General features: G+C 56.7%; 1 protein-coding gene across 2 annotated transcripts; it reads left to right on the top strand.

The window, feature by feature from the left end:
• Positions 1-1,974: 1,974 nt before the first annotated feature.
• LRRN2 (leucine rich repeat neuronal 2) lies at positions 1,975-17,565 on the top strand. Of its 2 annotated transcripts, none has more exons than XM_039702555.1 (2): positions 1,975-2,121; positions 14,742-17,565. In XM_039702555.1, the coding sequence occupies exon 2, from the start codon at positions 14,998-15,000 to the stop codon at positions 17,023-17,025; it is 2,028 nt and encodes a 675-aa protein (XP_039558489.1). In that variant the 5' UTR covers positions 1,975-2,121; positions 14,742-14,997; the 3' UTR covers positions 17,026-17,565. The 2 variants fall into 2 exon arrangements, with proteins under 2 accessions (XP_039558489.1, XP_039558486.1); XM_039702552.1 differs by lacking the exon at positions 1,975-2,121 and adding an exon at positions 2,226-2,482.
• Positions 17,566-18,262: the final 697 nt, after the last annotated feature.

Below are 18,262 nucleotides of genomic sequence, written 5' to 3' on the forward strand. Positions count from 1 at the left end.
ATTTTTAACCCTTTCCCAGGGAATATTCTGGAGGTGGATCCCGGAGCCGGCTGGGGAGAAGCGCTGGCGCAGCAGGGAGGATAAATCAGAGCCATCTCGGCTGCGATCCCACGCAATTAAAACCTGGATCAGGATGTGCTCGGCAGCCTGAGGAGCATCTCGGCAGCCTCGGGAATTGCTCAGCCTCTGCAGCAGCGCGGCGGGAGCGGGGCGAGGCCGGCTGGGGCACGGACACGGCCCCGGGACCCCCGCGAGCGGCTTCTCCATCCCCCGGGAATGTCCGGAGCAGCGGGCACGGCCACGAAATCCACCTGGAAGGGCTTTTCCAGGAGTTCCACAGGGATCTGGGAAATTTCAAGGGGCATTTCCCTGCCAGCACAGGGGGTTCAAACCAAGCCCTGCTCCAGGTACCCCCAGCCCTGGCAGCGGGCACGGCCACGAAATCCCCCTGGAAGGGCTTTCCCAGCCCACCAAATCCACCTGGAAGGGCTTTCCCAGCCCACCAAATCCACCTGGAAGGGCTTTCCCAGCCCACCGGGAGCTCCTCAGCAGTTTCCACAGGATGCTAACTGGATTTGGGAAAAATAAATGGGAATTTCCTCTTTGACCCAGCTCCGATTTTTCCTTTCGCTGTTGGACAATCCTGGAGGGGCCGGTGCAGCTGAGCCTCCCCGACCCCGGGGACGCGCTGCAAAGCCGGGCAGTGACGCTAAACCCGAGCCCAGCTCCCGCTCGGTGCCTGCAAAGGGCTCTGCCGAGGGGGCGGGCAGGGACTCGGTGCCATTGAAGCGCTGCCAATTAAATCAGGTCACTCCGAGCTCGCTGCGAGCTCTCCTCGGCGTGTGCGCGGCCCCGCTCCAGCCCCGGGCTCCAGCCCCGGGTTCCAACCCTGATCCAGCCCCCAGCCCCGATCCAGCCCCGGGTTCCAACCCTGATCCAGCCCCCAGCCCCATGCTGGTCCCATCCAGCCCCGAATTCCAGCCCCGAGCTCCAGCCCCGAGTTCCAACCCTGATCCAGCCCCGCTCTAGTCCCGTTCTGGTCCCGATCCATCCCCAGTCCCGATCCAACCTGATCCAGCCCCAGCCACGCTCTGGCCCCGCTCCAGCTTCGAGTTCCCACCCTGATCCAGTCCCCAGCCCCGTGATGGTCCCGATCCAGCCCGGAATTCCAGCCCCGAGTTCCAGCCCCGCTCCAGCCCCGGGCGGTGGCTCTGGGAAGGAGCCAAGCCCCCGGCTCCGCTCGCCAAGCCGAGCGTGAAATGGGGACTCGATGGCCGCTGTCACCGCCCCCGTCCCCGGGCCCTCTGTCACTCCCCGGGGCTCAGAAAAGATTTTCTGGGATGCAAAAAAATAATCTGGGGGTACTCTGCTGCCCCAACCCAAATCCTGCCCGTGTCCCAGCCCCACAGCTGCCACTGACAGGTCCCTGTCCCCGTGTCACGCTGGGTGTCACCGTGCGCGGGGGTCTGCATCCCCTCTGGAAAGGATTTTCTGGGATGCAAAAAAAAAAATCTGGGGGTGCTCTGCTGCCCCAACCCCAAATCCTGCCCGTGTCCCAGCCCCACAGCTGCCACTGACAGGTCCCTGTCCCCGTGTCACGCTGGGTGTCACCGTGCGCGGGGGTCTGCATCCCCTCTGGGTGACACAGCTGCGACCCCAGCTCTCTCCAGAGCAAAAGGCGGATTTTTCCCAGTTTATTTTTCCCCAAGGTTGAGTCCCTGAACATCGCTTTTTGGGGAAAACGAGCCCCTGGCAGCACGTCCTGCTTGGGGACCGAGCCGGGGACCCCGCGGGTGGCCGCGCTGTCCCCTCGGGGAGGGACACGGCGCTGCCGGGGCCACGCGCGGCCGCGTCTTTGGGAATGCCGAGAAACCCCGGCGGGCAGGAGGAGATTTGGGCCACAAATCCCAAATCCACCGAGCGCCCCCTTCCCCTCCCACCCGCCCCCGGGCTGGGCGACCCCCGGCTGCGGGGAGGCGACGGCGGTGGCGCAGCGGGAGCGCTGCGGATCCCGGGGGCCGCCTCAGCATCCCCGGGAGCGCCTTCATCCCTCGGGATCATCCCCCGGGAGAGGCCGCGGGTGCTGCCGGAGCCGCAGGGGTTAAGCAGGAGCTGCCTCGGGTGGGTGGCACGCCGTGGCGACAGGGCTGGAGTGAGGAGGAGGAGGGTTGGGGAGGGAGGGGAGGAGGGAGGAGAGGGAGGGGAGGAGGAGGAGGAGGGGGAGCGGGGACTGTGCGGCTGCGAAGGCGCCGGGCGAGCGAAGGGTGAAGGGCTCTCTCTGCCCTCCGCCTGCAGCCCTGAGGGTCAGCGTGGCCGGAGGGTCCTGCTGGCCCCGTCCCCGTCCCAAGCGACAAGGACGGGCCCCGCCAGCGGTGACAGCTCCGGAGCCAGCCGGCCTTTTGTCTGCCAGATGTGCGGGCAGCTGCGGCGGGGGGCGGCAGGCGGTGACAGCGGCGCCGGGGGACGGGGACAGGCGCGGAGGGTGAGTTGGGGGCCACGGCCGCGGTTTGGGGTTTGGGCCGGGGGTGACTTTGGGGGGGCTCCGAGGCTCTGCAGCACCGAGCCGGCGCCTCGGCCGCTCGCTCGGGGTTGTTTTTTTCCCATTCCAGAGCTTTGCTTTCCCTGCTCGATGCCGGATTTGAGGAGAAACGCGTCTGGAAATAAACGGGGTGGGGAAAAAAAAAATCAGGGAATGGACGGAGAGCGGCGCTCCGGGAGGGATGAAGGGACGGGAGGCAGGCAGGGATGGATCCCAGGCACAGCCGGGAGCGGCATTCCCGCTCCGGGAAACTCCTCGGGGATCCAGCGGACCCTCGGCCCGGCGGGCTGGGATGGGGGCGATGCGCGGGGCCGGGGGTGATGCGCTGGTCACGGAGCCGCCGGCGGGGCTGGAATCCAGGGATGCTGGCAGGATGCGAGCCAGGCGGGAGCGGCGCTTCCCGGCCATTAACCCCTCGGTGCCCGAGCGACGCGGAAAATGTGACGGGAGGGACATTGGGTGTGAAATAGAGGAACAGCGCGGTCCTTGGGGCTCCTTCCAGCCCTCCTCCACCTGCCCGGCCACCCCAGCGAGGGGACAGCCAGCCGAGGGTGGGGGACAGCAAAGGACACGTCGGGAACAGCCGTGGTGTCATTTTAATGTCATTTTCCTGCTTTTCTCTGCCGGTGCCGTGTTTACCACCCCCCGCTGCCCAGCCCTGCCCCTCCCCGCCGCGGCGGCACCCGCCCGCAGTGCCCGGGTGCCTGTGCCAGCGCCCAGCCCTGCCCGGACCGTGCCCAGCCCGCCTGGAATGCCCGCGCTGATCCCGGGAGCCGCTCCGGGAAGGGGCGCAGGGACCCGTGTGCGGCTGGGCCAGCGCTGCCCTCGCCTCTCCCGGCGCTCAGCCCGGCCCCGGCTTCTCCCAGAGCCTGGAAAAAGGGATTGAGGCGCCCGGGAGGAGCGCCGGGCACGCAGGGCTGGTCCCGGTGAGAGCCCGGGCCCGGGAGGAGCCCCCGGAGCGGCGTTCCCGGGGATGCTGCGCCTGGAGCTGCAGGTGGGCGCTGCCGTCGGGATCCGCTTCCTCCAGCCGGGATGTGCCAGGGCTGGCAGCTCCGGAGTGTCGCCTCTGTCCCCTCCCTGTCCCCTGTGCCGAGCCTGGAGCCAGCCCAGCGCTCCCCGCAGCCCGGGCGCGGGCAGAGCCCCTGGAAAAGCTGGGATGGGAATGGCTCGTCCCTGCCTCCCTCATCCCGAGCCCGCGGGAGGTGGCTCAGGACAAGATTCCCTGTCCTGGGCATTGTCCTGGCATGTCCTGAGGTCACTCCGGGGACATGGGGCAGCATCTCCCGGCTCCAGCCCTGGCTCCCAGCGCCAGCGGATCCCGATCCCGCCCTGCTGAGGCTTTTCCTGGCATTCCCGGCTCTCTGTGTCCCCTCCGCGGGCAGTGGGAGCGGCTTTGTCACCTGCTGGCACCGCTGGAAGTGGCACAGCAGGATCGGGATCTGAGGGCCGGGCTCGGCCTCTGCCCCTCGGCCGTTCCCAACCCTTCCTTTCGGCTGGAATCTCTCTTCCCATTCCCAATCCTCTTCTTTGGCTGGGATCTCTCTTCCCATTCCCAACCCTTCCCTTTGGCTGGGATCTCTCTTCCCATTCACGGAGGAAAACCGGGAGCTGAGCCGTGCCCAGAGCCCCGGCAGAGCCCGTGGGATCCCTCTGGCACAGGGACCAATCCTCTTCTTTGGCTGGGATCTCTCTTCCCATCCACGGAGGAAAACCGGGAGCTGAGCCGTGCCCAGAGCCCCGGCAGAGCCCGTGGGATCCCTCTGGCACAGGGAAAAGGGCCGGGAATTCTGCAGGATCCCAATCCAACCCCATCCCGACCCCATCCAGCCTCAGCGGGGCTGCAGGAATTCGCTTTTCCCAAAACCACGGGCGTTGAGCTGGAATTGTCCCCTCGGGGCTTCAGAGGAGCTGCTCCCATTCCCATGGAAGCTCGGATTCCCATGGAATTCTCTCGGATTCCCATGGAATTCCCATTCCAGAGGTGGAGCAGTGCTCCCGCCTCCCTGCCCAGCCATGGCTCCTCCTGAAGGCCAAGGCTCATCCCTGCTCCTGTTTTCAGCTGGAAAAACACTTCCCTGCCCTTTCGGGACGTGATCCTGGATTTCCTAGCTCGGACAGGGATTTGGAGGGATGCTGGGAACGTCCAGAGCTGGCGTGGGAGAGGTTGGGAATTGCGCCTGTGCAGGTGAATCCCAAACACGAGGTTTTGTCCCTTAATTCCCAGATTTCCTCCTGGATCACCCTGGTCATTAAGGCCTCTTCCCTTCCCAGGGAGATTCCACGGGATAACATTCCTGATGTCCCAAAAGGACACAAAAATTCGTCACCACCCCCCCTTTTGCTCCCAAATCCTTTTTCCAGGAGCTGTTCCCGCTGTCTGTTCCCAATCCCAAAGTTCCAGCCCCTGGAATGAGGGCTGGGATCTCTCCCTCCCCCTGACTTTGGTTTTATGGGATTATTCCCAAGGGAATAATTCCCAGCCCAGTTTGGGAAAGAGAATCCCAATCCCAGCCACTCCTTCCCACCAGGGATAAGCAGGGAAATGGGATGAGTTCAAAACTCCTGAAATTTGGGGGCGTTCCCTGTGGATAAAACCCCACACTGGGATTTTGGGGTTGGAATTTTGGGATCGGGATCGCTGCTCCTGAGGCGAGGGATGAACCTGGATAAACCTGGCCACTTCCAGCATAAACTTATCCAGGACTCAGGCAACCTCTGGAATTCCCACCGGCATTCCAGGCCACCATTTATTTATGGAAGGCTTTGGAAAAGGCGGATCCAGCGGCTGAGTTTTAGGAATTTTTGGGAAAATCGCCTCGGGAGCCTTTGCTGTCCCCTCTCCATCCAGCCAAGGATCATTTCCATGAAAATTCCCACAGATTCCAAGGTGGGATGGGGGCTGGGAAACCCCCTCCAGATGCTGGCAGTGGGAGCTGTTTGCAAACACTCGGGAAAAGCAGGAATTGTGCGGCGGCTCCGTTTGGAGCGCGGTCCTGGGTAACAAATAAATATGGGAAAAATTGGGATCCGTTCCCAGACAATTCACAAAGGCCTTAATTGGGACTGGAGTCTGGGGCTCTTCTCACCCAGACTGGATCCATAAATTATTCGGGATGAATTCTTTGGGATAAATTATTCGGGATCAATTCTTCACCAGCTCTGCTTGGAATTAAGGTTGGGTTTTCCCTGCAGGAATGATCCTGGATCTTCCTGACCCTCTCCAGGCTCCAGAGTCTCCCAATCTCTGTTTAAAATCCCATTTTTAATGGAATTTAGAATGATCCTAACAAAAAAAAAAATCAATCTGAAATTTGAGGGTTGGTGTTTGTCCTTCCTGGTGGTCAAAATGAGGAGAATCCAGGCTGGGAAAAAAAATAATTGTTTTTTTTTTGGGAAGAGAGAGGATTTAACAAGGAATTTTAAACGAGGAATTTGGAATCAGCAGGAAAAGGGGTTTTGCATCTTAACCAGCTTTTCCCAAAGGATCAGAGCAGCCGGCTCCAGATCTTTTTTAGGAAGGAAAAGAAGCAGCTTTGCTTCCCTGATTCCCAGCAGGACCCTTGGGAATAAAGAGTGGGAAAAAACATTAATACAAATTCTACCTGGAAAAAGGGGGGGGAAAAGGAATTTTCCTATTTATGATCCATTAAAAAGGCACCAATTCGGTGTGTGCCAGGAAAAGGTTTCCCAAAGCTTTTCCATCGTCGCCCTTTCCAGGATGATCCTGAAATTCCAAGGAATATTTTGGCTGCTCCAAGTGGCGTTTGATGCCTCATCAAAGCCTCTCCCTCGCCTTGAAATCCCAAAAGGAAAAAAGAAACAGGGCGGCAGCTTTGATCCCGATTCGCAAATTGCTGCGGAGCCGCGCTTTTCCCAGGAATGTTTGAATTCCCATGGAAAATTCTGAGCTCGGTCCCATTTCTGAGCCATTTTTCCCAACTCGCACGAGCTCCCGGGGTTGGTTGTCCCAGTCCTGGCTCTGGGAAGCTCCAGCATTCCCGAATTCCTGGAGTTTGGCAGGATTCATCCCTTTGGAAGAACCCAGGGGCAGGATCAGGCTCAGTCCTTCAGAATTCCAGAATTCCCATCCATGCTGAAATCCTCCAATGGAATTCTCTTTCCATGGAATTCTTGTTTAAAAAAGGGATTTTGGGGACATTTTCCAGCTGTTTTTATGGCTCTTAATAATTCCTTGGCTCCCTTTTTCCCAGTAAAATCCTCTTGGGCAGGGTTGTCCCAGCTTGGCCATGGATTTTCCCAGATTTCCTGGAATTCCCAAGATGCTGAAAAGATGGGAGAGCAGGAATTTATCGTGCTCAGTTGGGAAACAGACTGGGAGATGGATTTGGGAGATGGATTTGGGAAATGGATTTGGGAAGTGGATTGGGAAATGGATTTGGGAAGTGGATTTGGGAGATGGATTTGGGAAATGGATTTGGGAAACGGATTTGGGAGATGGATTTGGTTCCATCAGCAGCCCTCAAGGTCTGTGGGGACAGGGATCAGCTTAACCTGCTGCATTTTCCAGGTTTTCCCATTTCCTGTTGCGGAATCCCTGGATACTGAGGGGTTTTTCCGTGGGAATGAGGGGGATGAGCAGCTGGGATGCTCCTTGGCTCTCCGAAGCTTTTCCTTCCTGCTCCAGAGCCATTCCAGCTCCAGCTCCAGCGGTGTTTGAGCTCACCCTGGCTCATCCCAGTTTTTCCTCCATGGATTAATTCCCTTTCCCCCCCCTCCCAGCGCTCAGTGGGATGATTTTATTCCAGATAAAGTGAAAACGGAATTTACCGGGAACCAGGGAGGGTTTTTCCACCCGCTGGGCACAGGGGGGACGAGCAGGATCCACATCCCGCTGGAAAATCCCTCCCTGGGAGCGCCGGGAGAGGCTCAGATCCCAAAATTCCATAAAAACAGCGCTGCTCCGTCCCCTCCCCAACTCGCCGAGCCTTTCCCGGCGCTTCCAGAGGGATTTGCCTCCATCCCACGGATCCGCTCCGTGCCCGGGGAGGGGGTGAGGCAGCCCCGAGCCGTGCCTGGCAGTTGCCATGGCAACCGTAGGTTTTCCTTAGGATTCCTAATGACTCCTCGGCATCCGCGCCGATCCACGGCTTTTTTTGGGATACTGGAGGTTGTTCCCCTTCCTTGGCGGGGCTGGATCTGCTTGAAAAGCCTGGATTTGATCTTTTCCCGGTTTTTTAACTGCTGGAGCTTCCCTCCTTTCTGCCCTGACCGGCGGCCAGCGGTTCCAGACTTGGAATTTGTTGGGAATTGGGAGCTGGGCCACCTCGAGCTGTCCCCTGGCAGAAGGACCTCGTGGAATTCCAGAGTCCAGTGGAATTCCAGAGTCCTCGTGGAATTCCAAAGTCCTTGTGGAATTCCAGAGTCCTCGTGGAATTCCAGAGTCCTCGTGGAATTCCAGGGTCCACGTGGAATTCCAGAGTCCACGTGGAATTCCAGAGTGCTTGTGGAATTCCATAGTCCTTGTGGAATTCCAGAGTCCTCGTGGAATTCCGGAGTTCATGTGGAATTCCATAGTCCTTGTGGAATTCCAGAGTCCTCGTGGAATTCCAGAGTCCTCATGGAATTCCAGTGTCCTTGTGGAATTCCAGAGTCCTAGTGGAATTCCAGAGTCCACGTGGAATTCCAGAGGGATCCCAGCCCTGGAGCAGCAGCTGTGGGATCCAGGGATCCCCAGGGTGGGATCAGCTCCCCCAGGAGAATCCCAGATCCTGCTGGGATGTGATTCCAAGGGTTTGGTCACTCCAGGCCTTTCTGGTATCCAAGGAGGCCGGAATGTTCCAGAAGAAAAGCAGGGAGAGGCTTCCCTGGGATTGGGAATGATCCCACGGTGCTCCCACAGGTGCCACCCTGAGCTGGAATTCCCTGGGAGCAGCCCTGGGGGTCTCCCTGCTCTTTGTGAGCCCATCCCAGGGCCCATTCCCGACTCTGCAATTCCCTGGAATCGCTGCCCCATCCCTGCCTCCATTTCCTCCGCGAGGAGCAGAAGCATCCATGGATGGAGAGACAAAAAAGCTGGAAGCAGGAAGGGCCTGGCGGAGCATCCGTGCCTGAGCGAAATTCCTGATTCTCCAGCAGAATTCCTGGTTCTCCAGGGACATTCCTGGTTCTCCAGCAGAATTCCTGGTTCTCCAGTGAGATTTCCAGTTCTCCAGGGAGATTCCTGGTTCTCCAGCAGAATTCCCGGTTCTCTAGTGAGATTCCCGGTTCTCCAGGGAGATTCCCGGTTCTCCAGCAGATTTCCCAGTTTTCCATGGAGATTCTTGGTTCTTCAGCAAAATTCCCAGTTCTCCAGCAGAATTCCCAGTTCTCCAGTGAGATTCCCTCTTCTCCAGCCCTTTCCCTGAGCAGAATTCCCGCCTGCAGCAGCAACACTGAGGCCCAGGAATATTTTTCCCAACCGCAGGAACCTCTGGAGAAACAACAGGAGCGCTCCCACCACGGGTTTGGTTTTAATCACACCCAGGAAATCATTCCCGTTTTTTTTTTTCACTTTCAATAATCTGGATTTCCGCTCCCGGCCCTCCCTGCCTGCCTGGGGGAAGCTGAAGGAGCCTGGATTTATCCTTCCAGAGGGAATCCCAAATCAATGTTGCTCCCACCACGGGTTTGGTTTCAATCACACCCAGGGAATCATTCCCGTTTTTTTTTTCATTTTCAATAATCTGGATTTCCGCTCCCAGCCCTCCCTGCCTGCCTGGGGGAAGCTGAAGGAGCCTGGATTTATCCTTCCAGAGGGAATCCCAAATCAATGTCGAGCTGCAGGAATATTTCTTCCCAAAACACCCTGAGGGGCCACACTCCCAGCCATTCCCAGCCTCTGGATTTGGGGGCTGGGAGGTTTTCCACCCAATCCAGGATCCTGGAATGCTGGGAGCCGCCTTCTCCAGCTGGAAGATTGCTTGGGATGCATTCCCCATCCTCTGTGTCCTTTGGATCCCACGAGAGTTCAAATCTTTGACTTTCCCAGGAGCTGAAATCCTTTGGCATTCCCAGGAGCAAAAATCCTTTGGCATTCCCAGGAGCTCAAATCCTTCGACATTCCCGAGAGTTCAAATCCTTCGACATTCCCAGGAGCAAAAATCCTTTGGCATTCCCAGGAGCTCAAATCCTTTGACATTCCCAGAGCTCCAATCCTCTGACATTCCCAGACATTCCTGTCCCCATCCTGCCACCCTTGGAGGGGGAAGGGAAAGGGGGGAGGTTTGGGGGGAGCTGCTCTGCAAATGAGGCTGCGTTAATGAGGAATTAATTATCGATCATTCCCAATCCGCGGGAAGGTCACAGGGAATGACACAGCAGCATCCCTGCTGCGCCCTGCGTGGAGCAGCGCTGCTTTTATGGAATTCTGGGGGACTGAGCCCTTCCTGGGCTCCCAGAGAGGGATTTTCCAGGGGGATGTGGATCCTGAGCCTTCCCCAACACCCACGGGATGGAAAAACATGGCCTGATCCCGGGAAAATCCCACAGCTCCTTTAGAGGAGGGGATGGGATGGGATTGGATCCATGGGATGGGAGGGGATCCACAGGATGGGATCCATGGGATGGGGATCCTGATGTTTCTCAGCAGGTGGGATCCATTGTCTGATCCATTCTCAATCCATTTCCAATCCATACGCAATCCATTCCTGATCAACTCCCGATCCATGCTCAATCCATTAATGATCCATTTCCAATCCATGCCAGATCCATTCCTGATCCATTCCCGATCCATGCCTGATCCATGCCCGATCCATACTCAACCCATTCCCAATCCATTCCTGATCCATTCTGGATCCATTCCCGACCCATTCCCAATCGATTCCCAATCCATTTCCAATCCATTCCCGATCCATTCCTGACCCATTCCTGATCAATTTCCAATCCATTCCCGATCCATTTCCAATCCATTCCCATTCCCGATCCATGCCCGATCCAGGCCCCACCTGGGAGCCAGCACAATTAACTCTCCCAATCTGCGGAGCCATCAGAACAATTAACACTCACAAATTGCAATTGTCATCTCATCCCATTTTAATTCTCCCTAATGAAGGCTGAGTGATTCCGTTGCTGCTCCCTGGGCCCCTCTGGCATCCCCAGCCCTTTTCCTGGGAATTGCTCCGTGAATTCCCGGCGTGTTCCAGATCCCAGAGCTGACAAAGGTTTAATTTTAGGGCTCTGTCCGTGCGTGTCACAGCCTGTCAGCGCCGCCGCTCGTCACCAAACCTCTCCAGGATGTTCAGGGAATCCTGGATCTCTCTGGGATCCTCAGGGAATCCTGGATTTCTTTGGGATGTTCAGGAAATCCTGGATCTCTCTGGGATGCTCAGAGAATCCTGGATTTCTCCGGGATGTTCAGGGAATCCTGGATCTCTCTGGGATGCTCAGGGAATCCTGGATCTCCCCGGGATCCTCTGGGAACCCTGGATCTCTCTGGGATCCTCAGGGAATGCTGAACGTTTCCTGGGATCCTCAGGGAATGCTGAACGTTTCCTGGGATCCTCAGGGAATCCTGAACGTTTCCTGGGATCCTCAGGGAATCCTGAACTTTTCCTGGGATGCCCAGGGGATCCTGGGGGCTTCCAGCTCCCCACAATTCCCAGGGAGTGGAGCAGCACTGATCACAGAACTTCCCAAAATCTGGAAGCAAATTCCATTTGGAAGCTTTCCCTGGAACCCTCAGTGATGGCTTTGAGACTGAAGGGCTCTAAATTATCCTCAGGAAGGAGATCTTGGGGATGGCTCAGGAAAAATGAGGCAGGAGCACCCGGGAAGGGCCTGGAGCAGGAGTGGAATATTCGGGATATTTTGGGAATGCTCCTGTGACCTCTCCTGCGTGGATGGGAAGGGGCTGGATCGGGAATTTCCATGGAACCAGCCTTGTGTGGGAGGAAAAACGAGCCAAGGCTCTGCAAATCACACACAAAAAAAAGAGGTGGCAGGGAGATAAATACCCAAAAATCAGCTTTTTCCACCTCCCCACCCCCTTCCTGCCTGCAATGTTCTCATTTGCCGATGGAAATGTGGGATTTGGGAATGGGGATCCGCAGGCACAGCCGGAGTTCAGCTCCTGCTGCAGCCCGGAGCCGCTGCCAGGGCTGGAGCTGCTCCCAAAAATGCAGAGAGCTGCAGCCCAGCGTGGCTCAGGGGGATAAAAACCCTGGATTTTCCAGAGGGAAGGACAATCCAGCTGAAATTCCATCTCCCCAGTCCTGGATTTCTCCAGGGGCAGAGCTCAGCCAGCTTTTCCCCCATGGAAGTGGGGCAATTCCAAATGCTACAGGTTAAACCCATGGTCTGAGGCTCAGGGATAAAATGAGATGGCCCCAGGGATTCTGGGCTGAAAATCATGGATTTGAGGTTTCCTGGTTGAAAATCATGGATTTGAGGCTTCTTGTCTGAAAATTGTGGATTTGAGGCTTCCTGGCTGAAAATCAGGAAAATCTTTCTGGTTGAAAATCGTGGATTTGAGGCCTCCTGGTTGAAAATCATGGATTTAAGGCTTCTGGGCTGAAAATCATGGATTTGAGGCTTCTTGTCTGAAAATCATGGATTTCAGGCTTCCTAGAAAATGAGGAAAATCTTTCTGGTTGAAAATTGTGGATTTGAAGCCTCCTTGTTGAAAATCATGGATTTGAGGCTTCTTGTCTGAAAATCATGGATTTCAGGCTTCCTAGAAAATGAGGAAAATCTTTCTGGTTGAAAATTGTGGATTTGAAGCCTCCTTGTTGAAAATCATGGATTTGAGGTTTCCTGGCTGAAAATTGTGGATTTGAGGCTTCCCACAGCCCAGAAGGTGCCACACACAGGGGACAAAGCTGTCACCTCCGGGGTTTGTGCCACCCAGAGTCAGCTCCTGGGGGCAGGGAGGGATGATCCTCATGGATTTCACTCCTGGATTTCTCTCCTGATCCTGACCATGGTCTGGGATGTCCCAGGAGGAGCTGGAAGCCACCCAGGAGCTGTCGGTGTCCCCAGCAGTGCCCACCCCTCTCCTGCTGAGGCCTCGCTCTTGATTTTTCCAAGCTGAGGAGGGAGAAAAGTTGGGATCCCATCTCCCACCTCCAGCCCGGGGTTCCCGGAGCTCGGGGTTTCCATGGAGCCGCAGCGGCCGCGGGGCTCAGCCCGGGCATACAGATGAGGGCCGAGGGGGGGCGGTTGCCACGGTGCCGGCGACATTCGGGGCCCTTTGTCCCTCTATTTATTTCACCTTTGTCCCTTTATTTATTCCTCCTTTGTCCCTCTATTTATTTCTCCTTTGTCCCTTTATTCACTTCTTCTTTGTCCCTTTATTTATTTCTACTGCTAAAAATAGGCTAGAAAACGAACAGTACATGTTTAACAATTATCAACTATTTTACAACAGTTTTCAGCCTATTTTTAACACTTTGCCCCTCTATTGATTTCTTCTTTGTCCCTTTATTTATTTCTTCTTTATTCCTTCATTTCTCCTTAGTCCCTTTATTTATTTCTTCTTTGTTCCTTCATTTCTCCTTAATCCCTTTATTTCTCCTTTTCCCCTGCATTTCTCCTTTTATCCTTTTTTATTTCTCATTTTTGTCCCTTCATTTCTCTTTTATCCCTTTATTTTCTCATTTTTCCTTTTATTTCTCCTTTTTTCCCCTGTATTTTTCCTTTTTCCCTCTATTTCTTCTCTTTCCCTGTATTTATTTCTCATGAATTTCAGTTTTCCCAAATCCACCATTTTCCCACAAGTTCCCATCCCATGACTCACACAAACCCCTGGATTATCCCATATCCAAAATTCTTCCCAGCCATTCATGCTGCAACCCTGTGCTGGAAAAACGGGATAAAATCCAATTATGGACAAAACCAGGGGAGGGTTTCCCTGGAAAACCAGGCAGCTTTTCCAGCCTTTCCTTCACTCCTCCAAGAAAATAAATAAAACTCCTCCAAATTGTTTTTAAAGGAGAAAAGATTGCTGAGATATTTGAACAGCTGGAGACTTTTACAGACCCGAAAACTCCGGAGCACTTAAAAGGAAAGGTGTGGATCCATCAGAGGGAAGCGGGAATCGATGGATCCATCCTTCCCTTTCATGCTGGATCTGCGGGAGCTGCTTTAAAAGCAGCAGGGAAGGAGGGAAAAGAGCGGGATCGATCCAGGAGGAGTCAATGTGGAATAAACTCAGCCCAGGAGCCCTTTCCAGGGAGAGCACGGCGGGGATGAAACCGAAACTTTGCTTTTCCCACTCTTTTAATGTGTTTTTTTGGTTTTTTGTCCTTGCTGGGTTAAAGGCTTTTAAGGGAAAAAAGGTTGGATTGGGGTCAGCGTGGGGCGGGAGAGCTGGAGGAAGTCATGGAATCAAAGCTGGATTGGGAGAGGGGCAGGAGACGCTGGGGGGTTCAAACCTGTCCCAGATCCCCACTGAGAATTCCCGGTGTTTGGGGATGATCTTCCCTAAGGAAAATCCCCCACTGGAGGGCTGCAAATGGGGCTGGAGCTCCTGCATGGGGGAATCTGGAGCTAGGGAGGATGAGGAGCAGGGAGCAGAGCCTGCAGGAAGGTTATTCCCATGGGTAATTATTCCCATGGGTAATTATTCCCAACTCCCACAGTTCTGGCTCTGCTCAGCCACAGATCCAGGGGATGCTGGGGGTCCTGGGCAGATTCCATGGGATAATTCCACCCAGATTGTCTGGGATGAGGGGGCACAGAAAATGCCATGGATATAAAATGGAATTCAAGGATTTGTTTGGAAGGTCCTGGGCAGATTCCATCGGATAATTCCACCCAGATTGTCTGGGACGACAATGCACAGAAAATGCCATGGATATAAAGTCGAAATCATGGATTTGTTTTGGAAATGCCATGGATATAAAGTCGAAATCATGGATTTGTTTTGGAAATCCTGGGAATATTCCATGGGATAATTCCACCCAGATTCTCAGGGATGAGAGGACACAGAAAATGTGGTGGATATAAAATGGAATTCAAGGATTTGTTTGGAGGGTCCTGGGCAGATTCCATGGGATAATTCCACCCAGATTCTCTGGGATGGGAGGGCACAGTGAATGCCACAGATATAAAATAGAATTCATGGATTTGCTGGGCAGTTTTGAGGGCACTGGGGGTCCTGGGCAAGGTCCTGGGGGTGCCATCCTCAGGTTTTTACCTCCCCAACCTGTCCCTTGTTCCCCACAAACCCAAACCCTCCTCTAACCCAACTCTGCTGTTTTTCCAGGAATGACCCTGAGGAGAAGCCCGGAAGATGCAGCCGAGCACAGGAACGACTCCTTTGGGGAGGAAGAAAAGGCCCAGCTCTGACTGAGGTGCCCGCAGCACTTTGAGCTCCCATTTTGGGGGCACCAAGCAGGGGCCGACGCTTCCAGGGGCTCGCATGGAGCATCCCCCCCCACGGGCACCGTCCCCACCTCGCCGTCACCGCTGTCACCCCGCGGCCAGCTCTGGATGCTCCCTGTGACCTTCTCCAGCCCAAAATGAGAGGCCTCCAGCCCAGCTGCCTGCTGCTGTGCGTGGTGGCCGCCAGCGCCATGCCCACGGTGCCCTGGCGGGTGGCGTGTCCCCCGCGCTGCGTGTGCCAGATCCGACCCTGGTACACGCCCCGCTCCGCCTACCGTGAGGCGGCCACGGTGGACTGCAACGACCTCTTCATCACCTCGGTGCCCCCGGAGCTGCCCGAGGGCACCCAGACCCTGCTGCTGCAGAGCAACAACATCGCCAGGCTGGAGCAGGGCGAGCTGGGCTACCTGCGCAACCTGTCGGAGCTGGATCTGTCGCAGAACAGCTTCTCTGACATCTGGGATTTCGGCCTCAGGAACATGCCCCAGCTGCTCAGCCTGCACCTGGAGGAGAACCAGCTCTCCGAGCTGCCCGACAGCAGCTTCCCGGGCTTGGGGAACCTTCAGGAGCTCTACCTGAACCACAACCGGCTCCGCAGCATCGCCCCCCGCGCCTTTGCCGGCCTGGGCAGCCTCCTGCGGCTCCACCTCAACTCCAACCTGCTGAGGACGCTGGACAGCCGCTGGTTCCAGATGCTGCCCAGCCTGGAGATCCTCATGGTCGGGGGGAACAAGGTGGACGCCATCCTGGACATGAATTTCCGGCCCCTGGGCAACCTGCGGAGTTTGGTGCTGGCCGGGATGCAGCTGCGGGAGATCTCGGATTACGCCCTGGAAGGGCTGAGGAGCCTGGAGAGCCTGTCCTTCTACGACAACAAGCTGGCAGATGTCCCCAAGAGGGCTCTGCAGCAGGTGCCCGGCCTGAAATTCCTGGATCTGAACAAGAACCCGCTGCAGAGGGTCAAGCAGAGCGACTTCACCAACATGCTGCACCTCAAGGAGCTGGGCCTCAACAACATGGACGAGCTGGTGTCCATCGACCAGTTCGCCCTCATCAACCTCCCCGAGCTGACCAAGCTGGACGTCACCAACAACCCCAAGCTGTCCTTCATCCACCCCAAGGCCTTCCAGCACCTTCCGCAGCTGGAGACGCTGATGCTCAACAACAACGCCCTAAGTGCCTTGCACCGGCAGACGGTGGAGTCGCTGCCCAACCTGCAGGAGATCAGCATCCACGGCAACCCGCTGCGCTGCGACTGCGTCATCCGCTGGGTCAACAGCACGCGGCCCCGCGTGCGCTTCATCGAGCCCCAGTCCACGCTCTGCGCCGAGCCCCCCGACCTCCAGCGCCGCCACATCCGCGACGTCCCCTTCCGCGAGATGACGGAGCAGTGCCTGCCGCTCATCTCGGCCCGCAGCATCCCGGCGCGCCTGGAGGCCGAGGTCGGGGACAACGTGGCCCTGCACTGCCGGGCGCTGGCGGAGCCGGAGCCGGAGATTTACTGGGTGACGCCGGCTGGGGTGAAGCTGCTGCCGTTCGGGGACGACGGGAAGTTCAAGGTGCACTCGGAGGGGACGCTGGAGATCCGCGGCATCGCGGCGCGCGAGGCCGGGCTCTACACGTGTGTGGCTCACAACCTGCTGGGCGCCGACACCCGCGGCGTCCGCGTGCTGGTCAACCGCTCCTTCCCGCTGGGCCAGGACGAGCTGCAGCTGCTGGTGGTGGACGTCCAGCCCCACCACGTCCTGCTGGCCTGGCGGCCGTGCCTCAACGCCGTCTCCTCCAACCTCACCTGGGCCAGCTCGGCGCTGGGCTCGCGGCTGGGCGCGGCGCGGATCCCGGCGGGCACCCACAGCTTCAACATCACCCGGCTGCGCCCCGACACCGAGTACCGGGCGTGTCTGCATGTCACCTTGGTGGCATCGCCCGTCAGGGTGGCCTGTGTGACCACCAGGACTAAAGAGGCCAGCCAAGGGATGCCATGGGGACAGGGGACGCTGGTGACGGCGCTGCTGCTGTGCCTGCTGCTCCTGGGGGCGGCGGCGCGGGCCGGATCCCGGCGGGAATCGCTCCGTGGGGCCGGGGCCGTGCGCGTGGTTTATCCCGTGCAGCCCCGGGGACACCTCCTGGCCGTGAAGGTGCAGGCAGCACCCCTGGAGTGCTGAGGGACGATGGATTTTGGGGGGTTCAGTGGGGTTTTGGGGTGGGTGGGGAGGGGGGAAAGGGTTTTTTACCAAAAAAAGATGGACGGTGGGAGAAAACAGGATTCTGTGGACGTGAGCGTGAGGAGCCTCAGGATCCATGGGAGAGGAGCCTCTGGTGGTCCTGGATCTGTGTGGACGGGCTGGATTTGGCCATGGATCCCAAAAAAAACCCCGCTGGGAAGATGGGAGGGGACGGAGAACACTGTGGGGACGACGCCCCGAGTGGGTGAAGAGCCATAAAAGGAACCCCAAACCTGCATCCCCCTGGCACCAGGGACACCCCAGAGGTGTCACCTCCCTCGCTGGACAGTCCCTGCTTTGGAAATACAAAAAAACCCTAAAAAACAGAGGTTTCTTCCTTTGGGATCTGTGTGGAGCCTAGGGTTTCTTTTTTTGGAGCCTTGGGATGACCAAACAAAGCAACCCCAGTGTCACCTCCCTCGCTGGATAGTCCCTGCTTTGGAAATACAAGAAAAACCTAAAAAAATCCTAAAACAAAAAGGTTTTTTTTCCTTTGGGATCCGTGTGGGGTTTGGGGTTACTTTTGGGGGTTTTTTTGGAGTGTTGGGATCATCAAACCAAGCGCCACCCCCCTGCTCTGTCACTGCTGTCACCTGGGGGGAAGCAGGAGGGGGGATTTGGGATAGAAGAAGGGAAATGGTGGTGGTGACACTTCCCTGTGGGGCTGGATGGATCCTGGATCCCACAAGATCCCAAAACTTTTATGGATAAAGGGTAAACCAGGAAAACAAAACAAAACAAAAAAAAAAAAGAAGAAAAACAGAAAGAGGGGAGGAAGCAGGAAAAAAACCTGGGAATGTTGAGATGCAACTGGAGGGGTCCAAGGAGTATTGCTGGAATTTGGGAATGGGGAAATCTTGGATTTGTGACTTTGGGAAATCAGAAAAACCAACCCCAGCCAGGGATTGTGTCCCTGAGCACCTTCCCCAGCTGGGAATGTGGATCCTGGAAGGAGGGAGAGCAGCAGGAGCTGGGCGTGGGTGCCCTCTAGTGAGCTCTGCTTTCTGCAGGAGCAACGATCCCAAAAAACAGCTGGAAAAGGGAGAAAAACAAGAAAAACTCCGCCAGGAATTGTCACTGGGATGGGGTGGGTGATCCCACGGGAATGTCAGGGGAAATGGGATTGGGAACGGGCTGGAGAACAAAGGTTCAAATCCAGAGGATTTACTGCTGTCAT

This window comes from Passer montanus, unplaced genomic scaffold (assembly GCF_014805655.1).
Source record: "Passer montanus isolate IOZ18808 unplaced genomic scaffold, ASM1480565v1 scaffold157, whole genome shotgun sequence".
NCBI lineage: Eukaryota > Metazoa > Chordata > Aves > Passeriformes > Passeridae > Passer > Passer montanus.